Source organism: Dermacentor variabilis, chromosome 2 (genome assembly GCF_050947875.1).
Source record: "Dermacentor variabilis isolate Ectoservices chromosome 2, ASM5094787v1, whole genome shotgun sequence".
Taxonomy (NCBI): domain Eukaryota; kingdom Metazoa; phylum Arthropoda; class Arachnida; order Ixodida; family Ixodidae; genus Dermacentor; species Dermacentor variabilis.
In genome coordinates this window covers 228,827,143-228,851,545 of record NC_134569.1, presented here as the reverse complement: position 1 = coordinate 228,851,545, position 24,403 = coordinate 228,827,143, and the positions used below count along the sequence as shown (strand labels likewise).

The window sequence follows — 24,403 nt, the reverse complement described above, 5'->3', positions numbered from 1 at the left end:
TTTAAAGCGCAACCGTGGTAGAGAAACGGAAAGGCGATATAAGCATGCGTGGCCATGATACGCACACGACAAACTGCCTTACAATATTTAGAATTGAGGGGTAGTTTCGTTAACAAACTATAACACGGCAATCAGCACTCGAATATAATTATAACCCTAATAATAATTGTAAATATTCATCTCATCTATAGAATCTAAAGCGCGCGCTGTTTCTTGCCTCTGCGTGTAGTAGTTAAGAGAGCCAGTTTAAGGGCGGAGAAGAGGGAAGGAAAAGAAAGCAAACTTGCAGCGCCGTGGTTTTAAGGCGCAACCGTGGTAGAGAAACGGAAAGGCGATATAAGCATGCGTGGCCATGATACGCACACGACAAACTGCCTTACAATATTTAGACTTGAGGGGAAGCTTCGTTAACAAACTATAACACGGCAATGAGCACTCGAATACGACGAGAGAAATAATTGAGACGTGGAAAATTCCCTTGAAATAAATCTGGTTTGCGAGACAAATGCTTGTATGTATTGAATCTCTTAAAAGATGAGGGGGGAAATATGCGCTCACCGAGAGGGCATCGTCAGCACGAGACCACCACCAAGCTCCTTACGGGGATGTGGAGAGCTTCGCGGCCGGAACGAAGCCTCCCCTCTCCGCCGGCCAGGCGTGGAAAACGCGCTTTCCGATCGCTCAAGGTGGCGCAGGAATAGTGTAGCTCTAGCGTCTAGGAAAAGCTTTAACAGGTGCGAGGACGGCACGCATAGCGTGGGAAGCTAGCCGCCGGAATAGCTATCTTCGAGAGCTGTTCTATATTATATTATATTATACTTCGAGAGCTATGACTGATGCTTTTCTATATATATGTATTCATCTCATCTATGCGATCGTATGCGCGTGCTGTTTCTTTGTCTCTGCGTGTAGTAGTTAAGAGAGCCAGTTTAAGGGCGAAGAAGAGGGAAGGAAAGGAAAGCAAACTTGCAGCGCCGTGGTTTTAAAGCGCAACCGTGGTAGAGAAACGGAAAGGCGATATAAGCACGCGTGGCCATGATACGCACACGACAAACTGCCTTACAATATTTAGAATTGAGGGGTAGTTTCGTTAACAAACTATAACACGGCAATCAGCACACGAATATAATTATAACCCTAATAATAATTGTAAATATTCATCTCATCTATAGGATGTAAAGCGCGCGCTGTTTCTTGCCTCTGCGTGTAGTAGTTAAGAGAGCCAGTTTAAGGGCGGAGAAGAGGGAAGGAAAAGAAAGCAAACTTGCAGCGCCGTGGTTTTAAAGCGCAACCGTGGTAGAGAAACGGAAAGGCGATATAAGCATGCGTGGCCATGATACGCACACGACAAACTGCCTTACAATATTTAGACTTGAGGGGAAGCTTCGTTAACAAACTATAACACGGCAATCAGCACTCGAATATAATTATAACCCTAATAATAATTGTAAATATTCATCTCATCTATAGGATCTAAAGCGCGCGCTGTTTCTTGCCTCTGCGTGTAGTAGTTAAGAGAGCCAGTTTAAGGGCGGAGAAGAGGGAAGGAAAAGAAAGCGAACTTGCAGCGCCGTGGTTTTAAGGCGCAACCGTGGTAGAGAAACGGAAAGGCGATATAAGCATGCGTGGCCATGATACGCACACGACAAACTGCCTTACAATATTTAGACTTGAGGGGAAGCTTCGTTAACAAACTATAACACGGCGATGAGCACTCGAATACGACGAGAGAAATAATTGAGACGTGGAAAATTGCCTTGAAATAAATCTGGTTTGCGAGACAAATGCTTGTATGTATTGAATCTCTTAAAAGATGAGGGGGGAAATATGCGCTCACCGAGAGGGCATCGTCAGCACGAGACCACCACCAAGCTCCTTACGGGGATGTGGAGAGCTTCGCGGCCGGAACGAAGCCTCCCCTCTCCGCCGGCCAGGCGTGGAAAACGCGCTTTCCGATCGCTCAAGGTTGCGCAGGAATAGTGTAGCCCTAGCGTCTAGGAAAAGCTTTAACAGGTGCGAGGACGGCACGCATAGCGTGGGAAGCTAGCCGCCGGAATAGCTATCTTCGAGAGCTATTCTATATTGTATTATATTATACTTCGAGAGCTATGACTGATGCTTTTCTATATATATGTATTCATCTCATCTATGCGATCGCATGCGCGTGCTGTTTCTTTGTCTCTGCGTGTAGTAGTTAAGAGAGCCAGTTTAAGGGCGGAGAAGAGGGAAGGAAAGGAAAGCAAACTTGCAGCGCCGTGGTTTTAAAGCGCAACCGTGGTAGAGAAACGGAAAGGCGATATAAGCATGCGTGGCCATGATACGCACACGACAAACTGCCTTACAATATTTAGAATTGAGGGGTAGTTTCGTTAACAAACTATAACACGGCAATCAGCACTCGAATATAATTATAACCCTAATAATAATTGTAAATATTCATCTCATCTATAGGATCTAAAGCGCGCGCTGTTTCTTGCCTCTGCGTGTAGTAGTTAAGAGAGCCAGTTTAAGGGCGGAGAAGAGGGAAGGAAAAGAAAGCAAACTTGCAGCGCCGTGGTTTTAAAGCGCAACCGTGGTAGAGAAACGGAAAGGCGATATAAGCATGCGTGGCCATGATACGCACACGACAAACTGCCTTACAATATTTAGACTTGAGGGGAAGCTTCGTTAACAAACTATAACACGGCAATCAGCACTCGAATATAATTATAACCCTAATAATATTTGTAAATATTCATCTCATCTATAGGATCTAAAGCGCGCGCTGTTTCTTGCCTCTGCGTGTAGTAGTTAAGAGAGCCAGTTTAAGGGCGGAGAAGAGGGAAGGAAAAGAAAGCGAACTTGCAGCGCCGTGGTTTTAAGGCGCAACCGTGGTAGAGAAACGGAAAGGCGATATAAGCATGCGTGGCCATGATACGCACACGACAAACTGCCTTACAATATTTAGACTTGAGGGGAAGCTTCGTTAACAAACTATAACACGGCAATCAGCACTCGAATACGACGAGAGAAATAATTGAGACGTGGAAAATTCCCTTGAAATAAATCTGGTTTGCGAGACAAATGCTTGTATGTATTGAATCTCTTAAAAGATGAGGGGGGAAATATGCGCTCACCGAGAGGGCATCGTCAGCACGAGACCACCACCAAGCTCCTTACGGGGATGTGGAGAGCTTCGCGGCCGGAACGAAGCCTCCCCTCTCCGCCGGCCAGGCGTGGAAAACGCGCTTTCCGATCGCTCAAGGTTGCGCAGGAATAGTGTAGCTCTAGCCTCTAGGAAAAGCTTTAACGGGTGCGAGGACGGCACGTCCTCCTGAACGAAAATGCGTAGTTAGCAAAGTTGAGGAAATTAATAGCTATGACAGTCTAAATATAGATGATTAGCGGCTTTTAAGCGACAACGAATACCTTCAAGCAAAAAAACAAGAAATTAAGAGTACCCACAAAGATATATAACGCTTCTTAGAAAATGCATGATGAAGCTTAACGTAGGGTTTGAGGGTGGGCCAAGCTAAATTTGAGGGCTGGTCAACTTGAAATTAGCATATTCGCCGAGATAAATTTAGGGGTCTCAACTTGAAGCTAGGAAAAGTAAGTAAGCAAAACTAAGCAAGAACGAAGTCACATCCGAGCCAAACAATGCTTACGCATTAGTAGAAAATTCTCAATTTCTGTAGCATTTTCTGTTTGCTGATGTCCGTATAAAGTTTTGCGTTTGACCGATGGCATGGGGGTATGCATCAAGTTACGCAAGAAGCCATCGCTTGCTTTGGCAATCGTATTTGATGGTTTCTCGTAAATTTCTTTTTCGTAAAGCTGCTTTGTTAGCTGACGTCCTGGATTATACTCTGTGAGATTACCGTAAAAATTAACCATGGTTGGTTTTATTGATAGTTATTCTCAGTGACTGGTGCGTTTTTAGCAGCAGATATTCTTACAGGAAGTAGATTAAGCATACTTAAATAGCTTCTTAATGGATAATCTAACGCGCGTCATAGAGTGTTAGTCCCGGATCTTCCTTGTCGTCTTTCAGGCCAGAAACCAAATCCTCTATTTCGAGCGTTACACACTGTTCCGTTACCGCCAGCGGAAAAAGCGCGTTATTGGTGCGCCTCACTTGATCCAGAAACGTATGGTTTTAGGCGGCTGACGTGGACGATGTCGTAGAAAGGCACAGGCGCGGTTACGTCGAGTGGAGCCACTTCATATCTAAGAAGGGTCATCTGGCGGAGGATGCGCTAAGGGCCGGAGTAGCGCGAGAGTAGCTTTTCTGAAAGACCACAACATGCCGAGATGGAGACCATATTAGCACAAGGGCACCTCGCTCGCAGTCCACGTCGTGATGGCGTTGCTTGCAACGAGACTTCTGGCGCGTCTGTGAAGGGGAGGAACGAAGGCGGGCAATATGGCGTGCTTGGGCCGCTGTAGGTATGGGCGCACGAGCATCCTCTGTCGGCGAGTTGAGTATGGTGGAGAGCAAAGTCGAGAGAGTTAAGGTGGACTCGCGGCCGAATAGGCGGTAGAAGGGTGAGTAGCCAGCAGTGTTGTGGCGCGATGAATTGCAAGCACACGTGATAAATGGTACAGCAGTGCTCCAGTCACGATGACTAGAGGCCGCATACATGACGAGCATGTTAGTTATTGTCCGGTTCCGGCGTTCAGTAAGGCCGTTTGTTTGAGGGTGGTAGGCTGTAGCAAGCTTGTGTTTAGTTTCGCGTGCTCGAGGTAGGTCGTCGATGACTTTGCCTAGACAGTGTCGCCCCCGATGGGTGAGAAGTTGGCGAGGTGCGCCATGGTGTAAGATAACGTCGTGAAGCGAAAAGTCAGCGAGGTCTGTAGCGCAGCTGGGGGTAGGGCTCTGGTAATGGCATAGCAGTTTTTACAGAGCGTAGCGACGGCAATTCACTTATTTCCGGCATTGCATACAGGAAATAGCCCGATAAGATCAACGCCAACGCAAAAAAAAGTCGGTCGGTATGTCTAGAGGCTGCAGCCGACCAGTAGGAGACATAGGTGGTTATTTCCGGCGTTCACATAACTCGCACGCGAAGACATAGCCGGGGACAGAGCGGTTGAGACCAGGCAAGAAAAAACGCCGCCGAATGCGGTCATACGTATGAGATACGCCAAGGTGCGATGAGCCGAAACGACGGTTAGCAGCTCGGGCTCATCGGGGTCGATGTTGTGACCATACAGGGTGTCATTTTGCAGCCCAAACAACCGAAAGGAAGGGCTGGACGGATGAGAAAGCAGGCGTTTGATCAGCTGCCGTAATGATTCATCGCGCCGTTGTTCTGCTCCAATGACTTTCAAGGTGGAGAGAGAGAGAGAGAGGACGCCGACCGGTGCGGCATCCACTAGAGCATCTGATGCGACGACTGGATAACGAGACAGGCAGCGAACATCCTCATGTAAACGACCGGACTTGTAGACCACGGTGTATGTAAAATCCTGGGGGCGTAGGGCGCAGCGTCCGAGACAACAGGCGGGCTCCTTGGGTTAATAAAGCCATCAAAGGGCGTGGTGATCTGTGCTTAGTGTATATAATCGACCAAATCCGACAACCTTCGCATGCGAAGGTTGTGGGATCGTTCCCCATCCACGCCAAGTTGTTTTTTCATCCACTTTCATTTCTATTCTTTTATCGTTGCTGTATTTCGTTCATTAGGCAAAAGTAATTTCCTCTATGTTGTCCTTGGTGTCATTGTTTGTTGGCTTCTTTTGATACGACTAATAAAAATCGTGCCCTTCGGTTAACCGCCTTTCTTGTGGTTTATATTATTACTATGTATGTCATACTATTGTTATACGCGCTATATTTCATTCAGTCCGGAATAAATTATTTTAATAATACTTGGAGGTACTAGTCAGTAAAACACCTCGTATTCTTATAGTTGCATCCTAGCAGTCAATTAGTTCCGTTTGTAGTGAATGTAGCGAATTTCATTGTCTGTGTGTACCAATTGTTTATCTTCTTGATGACAAAATCGCCCAAGGTACGGCTTTATGCACTCATTCTATTAAACTGCACAGTTATCGCAAGCAAAAGAAAATAATTAGGGCGTAAGCCATTCTTGATCGTTATCTATGTCATGCGACGCATTCGTTAGAGCCATAGAAGCGCAAATCTGTGCGAGGAATGGCGAAAATAGTGTGGCTACAATGGTGTGACAAGGACTACAATACGACCACGGGATGAAAACGATGAAGTGACGATGATGCTATAATGACAATAGTGTGAAGATAGCAGCCTGACGACCACGACATGATGATGATGCCTTGAAGACCACTTCATGGCGCGCATGAGATGGCCACGCGGGAGTAAGGACAATAGCGTGATTACAATGATGTGACCACGACGAGATGGCGATGCTGGAGCGATTGCGAGGGCACGACGATGTTAAAATAATTGCAATGCTATGACGACGATGATATGACGACGACTGTATGGCGATGACGGCGTGTAGATGATGGCATGAGGACCAATGAGTGGCGAATGGGGAATCACGACGACGGCGTGAAAAAAAAATGCTGGCTCTCCCGTAATCGAGAGTAGGTGTAAGCATGAAATGGCAACCGGCAAAGCAGTGTTGTTGGAGATGATACCACCCACAGTTTTAAAATGTGTGTAGCGCATGTGCGCAGAGGCACAGCCCACCACACCGCTCCGCACAACGCCATACTATGCAGTGGTTCATATCAATGCAATAGTCTCCTGTTACAGACAGAACCTCACTGCTAATCTTGTCTCTGTCAAAGAACCATCCGCGGTGCGCCTGACGCTACCGTCGCGCCGGTCGAGCCGCGCACCTCACACAACGCTGGCGTTGAAAAGAACACAGGCAACACTGTCTCAGCGCCGAAAGATGACACTCAACTGCATAGGGCCCTATATCTGCCTTTTGAATGTCGCCCTCCCTTGCCCCCTCTATTGGAAATGAAGAATAAAGCTTCAACTTAGTAGAAGTTACACCTTGAGTGATATTGTGAACAAACATGTGAAAGAACTCGGAATCAATGTTTTTAAAGGCGAAAGCCTTTCTAGGCTCATAGTGAAGTTTTTGTCAGCAGAGTAATGCCATGTAATCATTATTAATGACTGAAATTACTTGTAATAACTACTGACGACCGTAATAACTACCAACATGCCCAACGACGGCTTGTAATGACCACAACTGATTACAAATGACTAAATATGCTTAGTAGTGAGCCCTAATCGCTAAAAGAAGAAAGCGAAAGGGAAGAGGCAATGAAAAAGATGCGAATTATAAGAGGAGGAAGAGGAGGCTTTCACCGTTCGCCTCTTAAAAGAGATATTAAGAGACCCTGCAATTTTGTAACTTGTTTGGGAAGTAACTAGCGTTTGTAATCCGGTATTGACTGGCTGCCGGGAAGAATTCGTGGTGCTTTCGCAACTTAACCGGATGTTCTTGTCTGAGTGCCCGAATAACGGCTCTAGCTTCTGGTTCAAGTTCACTTGAAGTTCGCCGACAACGGGCGCTATAAAAGCGTTTTATGCTTAAAAAGGTACACCGACAATGGGTTGACGACATTGAAATCGCTACAATAAAAAACTTTTGCTTCACCTTTAATAATGCAACGCGATAGCGTTCATCAGTACATGTCTCTACAACACTTCACTAAAAGAACCACCCAATCAGTAGGTATCCCTATTATCCACACCTAGCGTCCGCGGCCACTGAGACAGACTTCAAACGGCAGCGGGAAAATGAGCTTGTGTTTCAGTTCTCGCGCAACAAAATTGTTTCTCGTAGATGCAAATGACAAATAATCGACGTTGTCATGTCTGTAGCTTGCGTGTAAGTCGTACTTTACGAGTCTTCTGATGCACTTTACTTTGATAAATGCAATTAGTTCAGTTATGCATATGCGAAACGCGGAGCACCTGCGTGGTTCGGGATGATTTTTCTCTAACGTAAAACGCCGCCGACGCCGACATCGAATTCTCTGGGACACGGGGCTCCTAACGCTATACCGTTAAAATGACGACGATGGAACGACCCCAAGGGCATGATGGCGACTTTTTTTTTTTTTTTTGACGACGCCATGGCGAGGATTGTATAAGGACGATGACACGACAACGACGGCATGTTGCTGTTGGATCTCAGTTCCGCGCATCAGGCGCATCACCTGAATCCGCAGGCCGCGTTATTTCACACTATATCCGGTGTTTATTCGCACTATTCCGGTATCGACTGATCAGGCTGCTTTCATTTGCATTATATTCGCTGTTTGTTTAGACTACGTCCATTAATGGCCAACCGGAGCCCCTTTATTTGCGCTCTGTCCGTATTTCCTTTTTTTTTTTGCTCTATATATGGTGGTTCTAGAACGCAGCTCTTAGGCGACCGTTCCGAGGCTGAGCGTCCCCGTTCCTCGGCGTAACCGGGCGAACGCGCTCGCGCGTTCGTCGTCGTCTTCCACCATTGGCTCCGATGCCGCTCATCACCCCAGCCTTCCCTTACTGCCACTGTGAATGCGCTGACAGTGCTGGCGAACTACCAATTAATGCGGTGATTACGGCCTCAAATTTTTTCAGTCAACATATCGCGAAGTGAAAACACGTATCGAGCTGCGTTCAGATTGCGCATTAAAGAGCGTCGCAATCGTCAGACACTTTTTTCGAGCTGCACATTCTCCGGCATTGGGCCACATTTTTCGAAGAGAAGAGAATTGCCGCGTCCCTCAGCGTGACGTTGCTTTTGCCTTGGTTTTGCTAAAGTAAAAAAAAAAGTACGTATGCTTCACATTTAAAGCCACAAGCGATGGGGGCACGTCGTATTGACTACGTAATGCCTGGATATCGGGTAAACCGTTTTCTACCTGCCCTCTTGAAAACACAAGCAACTCTTCATATCAACAAGGAAGTACGATGCACTGGTAGGTTACATTTATTATGGAACACAATTTTATTGCGCAAATTTAGGCGTGAAAGAGCGAGACATAAGCACAGACGCCGACGCTCTAGTCGCCTGTAACTTATGTCCCATTTAAATTTGCGCCGCAAAATTATGTACCATATCTTCACATGAACTATACATTCGCCCGACAAGACCGATAAAGCTTCTTGCTATTGACGACGAGACATTATAAAAAGACATTGAAAACAGGTCCTTAGGGTCAAAAATTTGATAAAAGCCGCACTTTATAAAAATTGGGACAGAAAGTGCATAACCACAAATGTTATCATAAGAAGCCAACAAACAAAGACACCAAGGACAATATATGGGGAATACTTACTAGATGACTTAAACTGATGAATGATATGATTAATAAAAATCCGGCTCCTCGGTTCCCTTTCTTTTCGTTCATGATCACTAGTAAAAATCTTATCGTACGATGTAGTGGATTCATGATGAGAAGCTCAGATATTTGCAGGCAACCTAATTGCTGTTTACCTAATAGAAAGCAAGAGCAAGAAGTTACGAAACAAAACGCCTATCATAAAATATTTGGCATGGGATTTGGCTTTTTGTTCGCAAGAGCGGTTTGTCATTGGCCGACCGCCTTCATTAATACGTACGGCATCCCGACAGTTTAACGAACAGTTCCCGCGCAAAATTCTTCTGGAATATGGACGCGGTCTTTTTTTCTGCCAGCAACGTGCTGCTCTGTAGGCATGAATGAAGTCGCTATTTTGCGATGACGCGTTGAGGAGACTGTGTTTGCTCAATAGAGGTTCCATTTTCCCAAATGAGAAGCATGTGCGTGTAGCTAACTTGCTCAGTGCACGCGCTGCACGTATTTCTCTGTCGGTAGTAATTTGCAGTTATACAACGACAAGACCGCCTCCTCCCCTTTGCTTATTCTCTTTCAGGTTATCAACAATACAATGGATGTTTACCTCGCACGTGTCTCGGGTGTTTCTATGGAAGCAGCAAAAAAATTTCACTGCGTGCGCTCCACATACGGACGATATGAACCCACAAATGAAACCGTATTTCGTTCGATCGAATTCGAGTACAACAACAGCAGGTGAGCCAACCAGTATTCTTCGCAGTATGACTGCTAGAAGCTGCGTGGCAAGCGAAATTGTATGTAATGCCGCTTCTATTACCGTTAATTAAGCTCTGCCTATCAAAGAGTACAAAAAATACAAATTTGCACTGTACTAAACAAAAGTTGAACAATTATGCATAGCACGCTGTTTATGAACTAGCAAGATAGTGCAAGAAAGCTTCTGTCTTTGCCCTCAGGGTGGGCGGCTGCCTCATTCCAGGAACCCACTCGTTCGTGCTGCCTCCTTGACCCTGTTAAAACAAAGGCAGCAGGGTTGTGCAACATAGCAGAATAACATTTTAATTTCCAGCAAGCCTATTCCGAGCAGTCGCTTTAAAAATTTAGGTTGCTTGTAAACAGACAATGGTCCGTAAAACGTTGCCGCGTATGACTCGCCTATTTGAAATGTTGTCTGGATACTGCGCTTTGAAGCATTTGTTAGGTATGTTAAGGTATTGTAATATTGTCTTGCACCGTGTGCTTGAAATCCTGTTTGCGTTCAGCAGCTTCGCTAACACTATCTGGTACAGGCGGCATGTGCCCTGTGAGTGTGTATACAGTAGAGAAGTAGCCACGAGTTACTTGCATAATGAAAAGGCAACTTGTGAGAGCATAAACATGGGATGCGATCCACGGCGCTCACTCTAATGTAATAAAATTACCGATATCTTTGAAAATTATCTAATCCGTGGATTCGACATTTACTACCTAAGGGCTGGAACTCGAAGAACAACGATAATGAAGGAGGTGCCGCTAACAACAATGCAGTGTGCATTGTAAAGAGAAATAAACCAGTTATTTCTTATGTCTTATTATTTTACGAAATGCCAATAATATCATGGTTACAGGATAGCACAAAATATGTCAGAGATAGTGATGCCAGAATTGCGTTCTGTTATACTGACGTAAGAGAAGAGCAGTTTTTTTAGCACATTTAAACAAATGTCACTTACTTGTTCTTGTACTTTCTTTTCAGCGATACTTTCAACAGGTAATGTGCGCTAAGTTTGTGGCTATGGTTTTTCAAAACAATTCCATTTGACTTTTCTTGACAACAACATTATTTCCTTGTGACATGCACCCTCCAATGTTATCGTATGTGTAGCTCTCCAGTACATGGTAAGGGATACGTATTTAGGTTTGTTCGTACACAGTCCATGCAGTTATGTATAGAGTGTAATTTTCTCGCAAGGCCTATCTGTCGTGAAAATGTGGCCGAAAAACGTGGTAATCCACATTGGCAACAACGTGAACATGAAAGCTGTGATCGTGGCGCGTGAAGGAGAAGGGACACAGAAGCTACACAGAAGGACACAGTAGCCCAATGTTAAGTCAAAGTCACTTTGACTTTGACTTTGGCTTAACATTGGGGATGCTGCATTGGAAGGTACAGTAAATGGTGAGTATACCTGTATCTCAGTCACTTTTACCTGTCTTGATATGAAAGCACGACTGCAAATTGTTACGCACTTTCTTTAGGAAACAGGCGGTACTGATAAGCGGTCGGCACTTGAAGAACCTTAGCGATGAAACGTAGATATAAAATAAAAGGAGTTTAGTTTGAGTTTACTTGTATTGGCTTTTCCTGGAGGGCATGCGAATAGTTGAGGTGCAAACGACTAGCGCGTGCCAAGGGGTTCTGGAGCTCTTCTCCTTGTTTGTCACCTTATAGTACTGGCAATATAAAGCACGACAACACACAGTAGACTCTGAACTCGTGAAAGATAACCGCAAATACGTAGATCTGGAGAATTGTTCGGCAGACAAGGGATTTCTTAGGGGCTATTCTGTGGATATTTCGGCACAGGAGGTTGCCATCACTGACTGGCACGTGGTGACAGGGAACGATTGTGCGACTTCTTGCGTCTCATACGCAGAACATGCGCGGCGTAACGTTCACGTACTTTGTGGGTGCGGGAAAGACGGCATTCCTTGAAATTCTTCTTCTGTGAGGGCACGCCTCAGTGGCTTCCGAAGAAAATTTCATGTAATACAGTTGACACCGACTCAGCCTTTCTTCATGGATCGAAGCGAGAACAGTCAACGCAGCACACCGTGCACTCGTTGTCGCGCGGTATAGCGCAGAGAAGAGGAAATGATTGCGTGACATCTCGCGTCCGGTGCTTCGGTGAGTTCTGAGGAAGCGGAAGTTTGTCGGAAGCCAGTGAGTTTAGCGACCACCCATAGAAGGGAGACCCGCCAGGGGGACCAGAATGGTGCTGGTGACGTCAATGATTGCCTCGCCCCGAATGACTGAAAGAACGCTGTCATTCATGTACAAAGTAGGCCAAGGTTACAGAATGTCACAGAGAGAAAACATCGTCTGCTACAAAGGAGTGTGGTGAGCGCGCTCAGAAGTTGTAAACAGTCTCATCCTAAATAGCTCAGCAACCGTCGGTTTGCCGATGACATTGTTCAATTCAGCAACACTGCAGACGAGTTACAACAAAGGATTGCGGACCTCAACAGAGAGAGTGTAGGAGTGGGGCTGAAGATTAATATGCAGAAGACAAAAATCATCATCATCATCACCCTGGTTACACCCACTTCAGGGCAAACGCCTCTCCCATACTTCTCTAACTACCCCGGTCATGTACTAATTGTGGCCATGTTGTCTCTGCAAACTTCTTAATCTTATCCGCTCACCTAACTTATTGCGGCCCTCTGCTACGCTTCCCTTTCCTTGGAATCCTTTCTGTAACTCTTAATGACCAAGATAATGATGAATAACCGGGCAAAAGAACAAGAGTGCAGGATCGCCAGTCAGCCTCTAGAGTTTGTAAAGGAGTACGTTTACCTAGGTCTAGGTTTACCTAGGAAGCCCTGATCATAAGGAAATTCATAGAAGAATAAAAAAGGGTTGTGTCGCATACGGCAGACATTGCGAGTTCCTCAATGGAAGCTTACCATAAACATTGAAAAAGGACATGCATAATCAGTGCATGTTACCAGTGCTGACATATGGGCCAGAGACTTGGAGACTGGCAAAGAAGCTTGAGAACAAGTTGAGGGCCGCACAAAAAGCGATGGAACAAAGAATGCTAGGCATAACCTTGTGAGACAGAAAGAGAGCGGTTTGGATCAGAGAGCAAGCGGGTATAGTCGATATTCTAATCGACATTAAGAGAAAAAATGGCGCTGGGCAGCTCATGTAATGCGCATGTTAGATAACCGTTGGACCATTAGAGCTACAGAATAGGTACCAAGAGAAGGGAAGCGCAGTAGATGAAGGCAGAAGACTAGGTGGTGCGATAAAATAAGGACATTCGCGGGTGCTAGTTGGAATCGGTTGGCGCAGGACAGGGGTAATTGGAGATCGCAGGGAGAGACCTTCGTCCTGCAGCGGACATAAAATAGGATATGATGATTATGAAGATGATGGTGATGATGATCCGAAATAAGGGTAATCGAATAGGGACATTCCATACGAACATTCCACAAGAAGAGCCACCAAATATGAAATGGAATAATGAACATTTTGGTTTCTACAGCAACATGAAATGTGATGGAAACGGGCGAAGACGGGTAGAAATAGAGGACTGTGGGGCGAGTCTTGATTGTGCGGTAATCGCGAAAAGGGCAACGGGAACCCAACCGCATCGACAGGGTCCACAAGTACAAGTCGGTGAATGCCGGCTGACGCAACCGTAGACATTCCATGGTACATCGTGAGATATATAAGGCCCCTTTTGCCTTCGATCTATGCTACCACGGACAGTTTCCTGAGCTTGCCACTGAAGAAAATTATGTAGAGGACCTGTTGATCATTTAGTGTCTTGCGCCTAGTTGTTCGCGTGAGAGCTGTTTGTTGTACTTTTGTGTCTGTCGCGCTAAATTATTTTATATTAAAATGGCCCTAACAATTGTTCAAATTCTTGTCGACATTTGTTTGTATTACGTGAGATTTCTTTAAGTGCTTGTCAGTGTGTTGAGCTCGTTTTGTTCGTATGAATATTACCTTAATGTTTCTTTAATTTTTGAAGCGTGCTTATTTGCATTATATTTTTGAGCTCATTATTCTACGGTGTGTTGTGCCCGCTTTACCTATACTAAAGGATTTTAGGATTTTCTGAATTTTTTAAATCGTGGTGCACGTGGTTAAGGGTTTCGAGGGTGCCTTCTCGCGAGGTAATCTCACTTATATACGACGTCTATCCCACAACTTCATGCAGTGCGTTAAAAAAATCTTTTAGTAAGCTTCCAAACACATAAATACGGTTTCATTTAATATATGTTCTATTACACACAAAACCCTGGGCCTGCCTACTCATTCATGGCTGGACGCATCTTTGCTTCTCTGCTGGAAGCGACGTCTCTGCTGCGAGCGCGCCAGCAGATATGCCGTTTCTTTTGAATTGTCGTCACATCGTGAAATGCCACCTGCGCAGCTGCAACCCCTTATGCATTTGGCAAACAACATATCGCAGGGGACTAAGCGCGGCTAGTAGAGAGGGTGCTCCAGCACATCGATATAATCGGGTGCCAAAACCTCACGCGGTGTCAATACAGAGTCCGGCGAAGCATTTTCGTGGTGCGGAGTCCAGCGCCACTCTTTCGACAAATTTTGTCGTACGCGGCTCGCAAGATCGCTCAGACGCTTCAGCGCATCCACGTAGAAAACAGTTGCTTAAGAGTTGGACTTTCCGGCACAACTTTGTGGCGCACAATTACATGGCATTCAAAAAACGTCAATGACTTTGATTCTTGCTTTGTTCTTTCACACTTGTTCAAGCATTGACTCATTTCTTCTGCTCATTGCTGTGAGACTTAGCTTGATGTAGTACTCGTAAGTCGAAGCGTCATTGCTGGCGAGACCATTTCCCACAATGAATCGCTGTCGTCTGAAATTTTCGAATAAATCCAACATTATTTTCATGGCAACTTTTTCTTAGCAGTAAGCAGTTTTCGCGCCATATTGGCGCAAACCTTCTTGATTGAAAGGTTTTCAGTGAAAACCTGGTGAACGGACGACTTTCTGAAAGCAAGTGCTTGTGATATGAGAGTAATAGTAATTTGATGGTCATCGAGCACAAGAGTACACACAAGACCGATGTTTTCATCTTTGCACCAGTTCGAGGGGCATCCTCAGTTTTCTTGTATTGCCCTTGGGTTCTTCATGGCGTTGCCAAAAACGCTGGAGCCACAAGTCCACAGTTCTCCCCTTAAGGCACCCTTTCCATAGAGCTTGTGCAATATTTGATCAATTTTCACACCATTCCTTCTGCGTCATTCTGTGCCCTAATTTCTTTACCATAGATTTTCATTATGATTCGACAAATATGTGTTAGCCTCTACCACGGAGGAAGACGGAATCGCCGACTCCGCTCTTCTGGAAGGGACAAATTCTTCAACGCCGGTTTCTGCTTCAAAGCGTCTTCGCCAGACGGCGTTACGAATGAGGGAAAAGCGGTGGAGGGGAGAGGTGGGTCTTCCAACAAACCGAAGCAGCAGAAGCGCGTGCGGGCCAAACTCGGGTCTCTCCATCGTTGCTATAGCAACGATGCACGGTCGGGCTTAGCCATGTTACCGTGCCTGCTGCTTCCCCATCCGTTTTCTGGTTTGCTAAGAGCACGCCCTGAGGCCTATAACGCCCATAGCTCTTGCGGTTTACGGATTGATGTGAGCAGAAGGAGCAAGTGTTTGGGTCATTCTTTCAAGCGAAGCTTGTAGTGCCTCACAAGTGGCGTTGTAGTGGTCACGCAAAAACCAATTTGCTCCCAGAGCAGAGCAGCTGCGAGAAAAGGCGGTGTGATTAGCCGACAGCTGCGCCAACGCCGGAGCGTTGGCGCAGCTGTCAGCAACCAATCAGAGCTGTTTGGCTTCCGCAGGGGCGGAAAGGGGCAGGAAAGGGTTTCACGCTCGCTGCACCTGCTTCGTTTCCGTTAACCATCATCATCATCCACCTGGTTACGCCCACAGCAGGGCGAAGGCCTTTCCCATACTTCTCCAACTACCCCGGTCATGTGCTAATTGTGGCCAAGTCGTCCCTGCAAACTTCTTAATCTCATCCGCCCACTTAACTTTCTGCCACCCCCTGCTGCGCTTCCCTACCCTTGGAATCCAGTCCGTAACCCTTAACGACCATCGATTATCTTCCCTCTCTATCGCATGTCCTGCCCATGCCCATTTTTTTTCTTGATTTCAACTAAGATGTCATTAACTCGCGTTTGTTCTCTCACCCAATCTGCTCTTTTCTTATCCCTTAACGTTACACCTATCATTCTTCTTGCATAGCTCCTTGTGTCGTCCTCAATTTAAGAAGAGCCCTTTTCGTAAGCCTCCAGGTTTCTGCACCGCACTTGAGTACTGGTAAGACACAGCTGTTATACACTTTTCTCTTGAGGGATAATGGCAACCTGCTGTTCATGATCTGAAAATGCTTGCCAAACGCACCTTAGCCCATTCTTATTCTTCTGTATATTTCAGTCTCATGATCCGGATCCGTGATCCGGACCTGCCCTAAGATGATATCTTCCCTTACCACTTCCAGTGCCTGACTACATATCGTAAACTGCTGTTCTCCTCCGAGCCTGTTAAACATTGCTTTAGATTTCTGAAGATTCATTTTTACACCCTCACTTTTAGACCCACCCTTTATACGCACCCACCCTTCGTTTCCGTTCAGTTCTAGGAAAACAGATGGGACGTGCATGCGTTGTGCGTTCCCCCGAGGAACTGGCAGCGTTCGACGAGCGTTGGCGCGAACTCGCCCGTGAAAGGGCTCCCCGTCAGTGTGACGATCGAGCCGTTACCACCTAAATATAGCTAGACCTAGCGCGAACGCGCACACCTTACCTCACGTTGGCGAGAACAACAGCGTCTATAATTCGACCGATGGTTCGATGCATTGGCGTCACCACCGTGACCGGACGCAGCCAATGCGCTCCGACGCGCCGCGTATGCTAAGCAGCACACGTTTGTTACAGCTTTAGTTGCCCCGCGAGATCTTCGGATCTCAGATGCCATATGCCGTTTTTACTGATATATCCCGACTGTAGTGATATGCGGCGCTGACACCGCAAACGTTTCTTATGTTAGACTTGCACTCGTTGAAAACGAAAAGCGATCTCGAAGACACCACAAGGATATCTATAATACTGTGTCGTCGAAGCGGCCTGGGACTAAGCGAAAGCCGTTTTGCTACAAACGAAGTGAGTTTTACAAAAGCAACGCCAAATACAATACGAAACTGGCAGCCGGGATGGCCGCCATTTTTCACGCAAACTCCGCAAACCACGCAAATACGCTAACGTTAAATCTGAGAAATAGCGGTAAATCTACACGCTATGGGTATGGGCTATGGAGCATGCGCAGTGACGACCCGCTATTTTATAGCCTGCGCAATGGTTCGGCGTACGCTAAACTAAAGCTGTCTAACGTCGGATTATAAGCGCGCATTTCGAGTCGCCTGAGCCCAGGCAATCCGACAGCCACGAGAACACGATCCTGAGCTGAGGGAGCGGGAGACCGAAGCAATCCGGCACCGTTACCTGTGGGTTGCTTAACCTTTATGAAGGCCAGGAACACGCAGCACAAGCTTCCCTTACCCTCTAATAATGGTAGGGGAACGGTTGGTCATTCTTTAAGTTCACCTTATACAGGCCAAATGCAGGGCTTTGTAAGGTGGGCATCATGGAATTAGAAAAGGCACATGGACATAAACGAATTACTGAAACTAAGACCATTAGAAAAGTTAGGAAAATGGGAGGGGTATATCACGGCAGTTCCGGGTGTGGTCTCGAGCACTTACAGACGGCAGTGAAAAAAAAAAGCTTTTAATGCAAAGGTGGCGTTTATCCATCTTTGTTATGTTAGCATCCTTAAAGTGCAAAGATGCTTAGCTTGATTCTTTTTTTCTCGTGATGCACTTGTCGCCCGATTCTCCTGCGATTCAAATTGCCGCATTCTCATTGAAACATAATAATGCAGGATCCCTGCTAGTGTTTTCTGTCTATGGGCTTCTGAAGGGAAGCTGACGTTATGTGGCTCTAACACGTGATCAACTGTTACTCCGTAGACATTCGTCAACTGTACATGGCAAGGAAAGTAGTCCTCGACATCGCGTGGCAACTCAATCTGCCCGCAATTATTTCGCAGTGTGGACACTGGTCAGTGTCGCAGGTGGTAGATGGTAAACAGCGCCGTTATGTGCCTACACACAGTGTACCAATGCGTCAATGTAAGCACACTGAAGGTTTCCACCTGGGCACTTTGTTTTGCGAGACCACCCCTGCAAATCTTCATCTTGTCACTAGTTTCTACCATGCGCTCGAAATGTTCGATGGTAGTCGGTCGTCCTTCGAGGACGAATGTGTTTTCAAATTGCAGTTTATTATAAACACCTCGAATGTTTTCGCATGAAGACCTTCCGTAACATAGAAGAACTACGTTACAGATAGAACTCACAAAAACTCGCACGCTACTGGGGAGCAGCACTCCATTGGATTCTGAAATGTTTCGTACCTTGTGGTGGCCCCATAAACGAGGAAGCTTGACTCTTTCTGGATCTGGATGCAGAAAGAGCTCGTGGAAAAGTCAATTTCGATCTGCGCTTCGGGAGTGGGAGTTGTCGTTTCGAGCAGTGGAGCTGCCTGCACCGCTCTTTTCGCCATATTCTTCCTTTGAAGGCACATCCAAACTATTGTCTTCGGTTAACAGATCCCTGCCAGGATGCCAGTCGAAGTAATCCGATCGGAGGCAAGGCTGAGAATTTTCATTACGGCACGTGCCTGGGTAAAAGAAGGCGCCTATATGCTGTTTGTAGTCGTAGACAAATTGATCCCATCTTGTCCGTTCGCACGGGCGCCTTCTGGTTCCTGCTGGCATTCAGCATCATTGAGTTGCGCCATGCTTCCCTCAAAAATAAATAAATAAATAAAACGGAAGGAACGGCTGCCTTTCGAAGTCGAAGCACTTTGTATGCATCTAGTGGGACACTGCTATTGTGTTCGCAGAAATGCCTGCTAAAACAAGGTGCTTCTCGAAATGTCACGCACATATTCCTTTCCTTTGCTTTAAGCGGTCGCTCACTTTCAGGAATTTTTGTCGCCGCTCGTGCAGTAGCTGGGGATGAGATGGCACCGCGAAGAGCGAAAACATCTCGCGTCCTTTGCCATACCAAATGTACAACCGGGAAGAAAGCACTTTATCGTTTCCTGTCCTGTTTCCCAGTCTCTTCACGCCTATGTATCAAAATACTTCTTTCGTCAGGCATGTATAAACATGCTGCAGACATGGTAAACAAAGCGAGGAGGCACGCTACCTCGCTTTGGGGGCACACCACCGCATCGCAACTCGTCATGCAGACGCCCTTTGTTCATCTGCTGCAGGGAATCTTAATATGGGGTCCCACCACTTCACGCTCCAACGCTGATAGCTCAGACTTTTTGGGCCGCAAGACGTCAAAGAGATCGCTTGGCTGCCAGCTGATGACGACTACATCGACAACGACCACATCAACCTGCATCCGCTGCTTCCAGCGGTGAACCAGTCCGTCATCTGGCAACCTGGCGCAAGCACGGGAATCCGGCACCTACATAAGCCGCTGTACCACTGGAGTCTTATGGGGCACGCCACCACATCGCAACTCGTCATGCAGACGCCCTTTGTTTATCTGCTGCAGGCTACCTTGATATGGGGTCCCGCCACTTCACGCTCCAACGCTAAAAGCTCAGGCTCTTTTGTGCCGCAAGACGTCAATGAAATCGTTTGGCTGCCAGCTGACCACGACTACATCGACAACGACCACTTCAACCAGCATCCGCTGCTTCCAGTGGTGGAGAAGTCTTTCATCTGGCAACCTGGCACACGCATGGGAATCCGGCACCCATAGAGTTTCTCACTATAACACCTAGAGGGTAATCTGGCGCCACCGTCTATGGGAGTTTCTTAAGGGGGCACCGTGCCGTCATGGGAATGACGGTATATGTGTCTGCGAGGCTAGTGTTGGCTGATGTTGTAAGAGGCTTCGTCTAAAACGTGGATATGGCTACGCAAATAACGCCTTCTCAAAGTAAAATCTTCATAAAATGTTTCCATTCACGCATATTACATCTTTACTCACCCACGATGCATGACCAAGCGAAGAAAAGCAAGAACAGAGGACCAACTGTTTCAAAGCGAGCGCGAACCTTGTCGTCTGTCCTCCAACTTTAGCGGCCCGCTGATACTTTTTACGTATTATATAATCGTACACGTAATAACAAGTTCTCATAGTTAAACAAAACATGTTTTTGCGTAATAATAAATCTAAAACAGCTTTTTAGGTGCTGTTTTAGTAGAAAATGAATCATTGTGACAGACGGAACGGTACTTGCCAAGCGCGTCTTCAAGGTGTCGTGTCTCTCCGAAAACGATGCCAATCCGAAGTCACAATATACCGGCATTCCCATGCATACCACAGCGCAGCAGCGCCAGATTTCCCTCTAGGTAATGTAGTGAGAAACTCTATGCCGGCACCTACATAAGCCGCTGTACCACTAGAGTCATTTGGGGCACGCCACCGCATCGCAACTCGTTATGCCGACGCCCTTTTTTCGACTGCTACAGGTTAGTTATCTTTCCTATGCCATGTACTGTCGCTCTAGCAACCCATTTTTGCTAGCGGTGTCCTGCCCCAAAGACGCCATCGAGTGTTGCCAAAGGATGCTGTGTATTGCTTGTTTCCACTGTCTCAACGCGCACCTTATTTCTCTTCTCCTCGTTTTGTCTGGTGATGTTGAACTAAACCCAGGCCCGAACGGAAACTATGCTCCGCTGCCTTTGGAAACAAGTTACCAAGCCACATCTCGTATTGAATCCGCTCAGAGCACCGTACTTGCCGAGCTTGCCTTGATCCGGCCTGCTCAAATGAACATTGAAGACTCGGTGCATCGTCTTTCAGCGCGTGTCGAAATACTCGAAAAAACTATCGAAACAAACCCAGAAATTAGCTGCATGCGAAACAAACACCGACTTGGCCCAGCTTGTTTCAGACGTTAAAGCACTGACAAACAAGTGCGACGACGCTGAAAACCGCTTGCGACGCGCAAAGGAATTGTTCCTCGGACTTCAGGACGAATTCGGCGAAAGCTGGAACCAGTCTGAGGCCCACATTATTTTCTTCTGTTCCAAACACCTAGGTATTACAATTGGTAGCCAAGATATTGAACGTGCACACCGACTAGGTCGTTTCCAACAAGGTAAAAACCGCCCAATCATAGTTAAGCTGGCGCAGTTTAAAGATAAATAAATAAAGAATTCTTGTTGCAAGACAGAAACTTGAAGAAACCACATTCTTAGTTCGTGAGGAATACTCATCTAAAGTTCGGCTAGCCCGAAAAAAAATGTTTTTCTTATGGCCAACAAACTAACGCCGCATTTAAGATCCGCTTTGATAAGTTGGTTATCGGCAGAAAACTATTCACCTGCAACGCCGAAACAGATTCCGTTGTAGAACTCCTTTCATAGCGGTTAACGCAAGTGCCCTGCGACACTTCCCCGCGGCAGGTCCAGCTGTCAGAATGCCTGCGCACAGCTAAAACAAAAAAAAAAATTCTGTCCTACTGACAAATATAAGAAGCTAGCTGCCAAAAAAAAAATGAATAGTTGAGGCCGTCCTCGAAGACCATAGCACTGAAATCGCTTTATTTGCTAAATCTTAGCTAGCACCTGATATTCACGATTCAGAATTGCTCTACAGCGACCATTCTTTTCATATCTACAGGCGAGATCGATGAGGTCGCCGGGGAGGGGGCATTCTTGCTCTTGTGAATTCAACTTTTTCATCCGCTTTACTCGAGATAAACCGGCACAGCGAAATAATGTGTCTGAAAATTGGCCTTCCCTCTTGTACCAGTATATTAATTGTATGTTATCGAGCACCAGGCACTGATCATTATTTTATTACGGACCTTCACTCTATAGTTCGAGACTTACAATTGCGATTTCCTCATGCCAATTTAATACTTTGCGGTGATTTTACCTACCTGACATCGACTGGGAGGCTCTTACTGCGTCGTCTCGCTAATCTAAAGATTTCCTTGAAATGGTCCTCACTTCCAAGGAAGGAAGGAAGGAAAAAATTGAGAAGGAAAGTCAGGGAAGTTAACCAGTTTAGCTTAACCCGTTTGCTACCCTACACGTGGGAGCGGGATGGGGGGGATCAAAGATGGCAAAATGATATATATATATAGAGAGAGAGCCCCTAGCACAGCACACATATCGTCCGTTAGAGTCCATTACTCTTGCGTGGTACGTAATATCACTGTCACAGCCGCTTGTCCAATCCGGTCTCTTTCAAAAACCGAAGTAGTCCCTTTGTCGCCGTCAGTTGCGATGTCTTCTGTCGACGGCATGTGAAAATAGTTTCGAGCGACAATGGTCTAGTGTCAAGGTTCGCTAGAACGGATGCCAGGGACTGTCGCTGAACATTATATTCAGGACAGCCGCACAGAATGTGTTGCAGTGTCTCCTCGCAAAGACAGGCATTGCAGAGAGCATTGTCGGCCATTCCTATGCGAAATGAGTAAGATTTCGTGAAAGCCACCCCTAGCCATAAGCGATACAGCAGAGTCGCCTCTCTTCGGCGGAGTCCAGTTGGCATACAGAGATGCATCAAAGAGGGCACGTGGTATTGACGGTTGCTCCGGCTGTTTGGTGTGCATCATAGAGAGAGCGTGATCTCCTGTGCAAATACTTGAAGTCTGCTAGCTGCATCGGACCGTGAAAGTAGTATGGCCTCTTCTTGTGGGTCTTCAAGAGCTGCCCGAGCGGCATTATCGGCGTCTTCGTTTCCTATGATGCCGCAGTGACTTGGCAGCCACTGAAACGTCACGTGGTGTGCTTTCTCCTGTGATGTATGGAGTAGGCATCTAATATCGAATACGAGCTGTTCGAATGGCCCGCGACGCAGAGCCGATAGCACAGATTGGAGTCGCTGAAGATTGACCATTGTCGAGGTGGCTCCCGATTGAGGAAACAAAGTGCAACGCGAAGAGCAGCTAGTTCCGCAGATGTCGATGTTTTTGGGTGGTCAGTCCTAAAGCTTATGGTAATAGCTCTTGCTGGGATAAGCACAGCACCGGGCGAACACTGGATGTTTGCGGAACCATCAGTGTCCGCGTACCTCTCGTGCAGAAGAAGCAGATGCAGTTGTCTCAGCACAGGCGACGACAGTTCGGACTTTTTCCCGATTCCTGGTACACTGAGATGGACTGTGCGATGATAAGACACCAAGGGGGTATCGATGGTTTAGATGCAGCGGTGAAGCCCGAGGGAAGTTTGTCGTTGTACTTGACGATAGTTTCAGAGAATGATGCTTGGTGCCTGTCGGAAGGTAGTGTCGCAAGGTGGTGATAGGGGGCACGTGCAAAATGTCTGATGTGCTTTCTCATGGCTTCCACCGTAATTTGAGTTTGCATTGAATGGTTTCGAGCAATCGCAATAGTTGCCTCTGTTGACGTGCATCTGGTCAAAGCAAGGCAAACTCTGAGTGCTTGAGCGTGTGCTGCCTGCAGGACAAGAATATTTGTCTTGTAGGTGTTGTTCAGTACAGCTAGACTATATCTTAAAAAACCGAGAAAGAGAGCGCTGTAGAGTCTCAGCATTGCGTCTACTGACATCTTCCACGTCTTTCCTGTCAAGTATTTAAACAACTGGGAAGTTGCTGTCAGGCGCCGTTTCATATAGGCCACGTGCGGGCTCCAACAGAAGTCTCGGTCAATAATTACGCAAAAAATCTGTGGGTTCTGACATAGGAAATGGTCCGCAGATTGATTGAGATGACATAAGGCGTCATCGGTTTGCGAGTAAATGCCACTAGTGCGCATTTTTGTGGTTATATGATGAGATTTTGTTTACACAAGTAGTTCGCTGTCAAAGTTGCCACTATTTGAAGCCGCGCACGTATCTGAGGACGTATGACTGCCGAAGTCCAGACACAGATGTCGTCAGCGTATATTGAAATTTTGATGGTAGTTGGCAGGTATTCAGCAAGTCCAACAATAGCGAGGTTGAATAGCGTCGGGCTGAGAGCACCGCCTTGAGGAACGCCCCTGCTGGTATAGCGTCGCGTAGTTGGGCCATCGTCAGTTAACACATAGAATGATCTTGAAGATAGATAACTTGCAATCCACAAAAAAAAAACTCGACCACCTAGGCCAACCGTCGCAAGAGCGTCGAGAACGGCCTCATGTAATACGTTATCGTATGCCCCTTTAACATCTAAGGAGAAAGCTGCAGATAAACGCTTACGGGACCTTTCGTGCTGGACATATGAAACGAGATCGACTACATTGTCGATGGAAGAGCGGTCACGTCGGAAACCAGCCATGGAATTCGGATAAATCTTGTAGTGTTCAAGGGTCATTCCAGGCGGCCAAGGATCACTTGTTCCATTATCGTT

The 24,403-nt window shown here is 46.5% G+C and overlaps 1 protein-coding gene across 4 annotated transcripts in view; it reads left to right on the top strand.

Moving 5' to 3' along the window:
- The window catches only part of LOC142573145 (uncharacterized), a 123,338-nt gene that overhangs the window by 23,573 nt on the left and 75,362 nt on the right, over nt 1–24,403 (top strand). For 3 of the 4 annotated variants that reach the window (XM_075682693.1, XM_075682690.1, XM_075682694.1), the window contains exons 2-3: nt 9,839–9,996; nt 10,997–11,011. In XM_075682693.1, coding sequence (XP_075538808.1) covers nt 9,839–9,996; nt 10,997–11,011 — 173 coding nt within the window. The remainder of the gene's footprint in view (nt 1–9,838; nt 9,997–10,996; nt 11,012–24,403) is intronic. The other variant, XM_075682691.1, reaches the window with a different exon arrangement.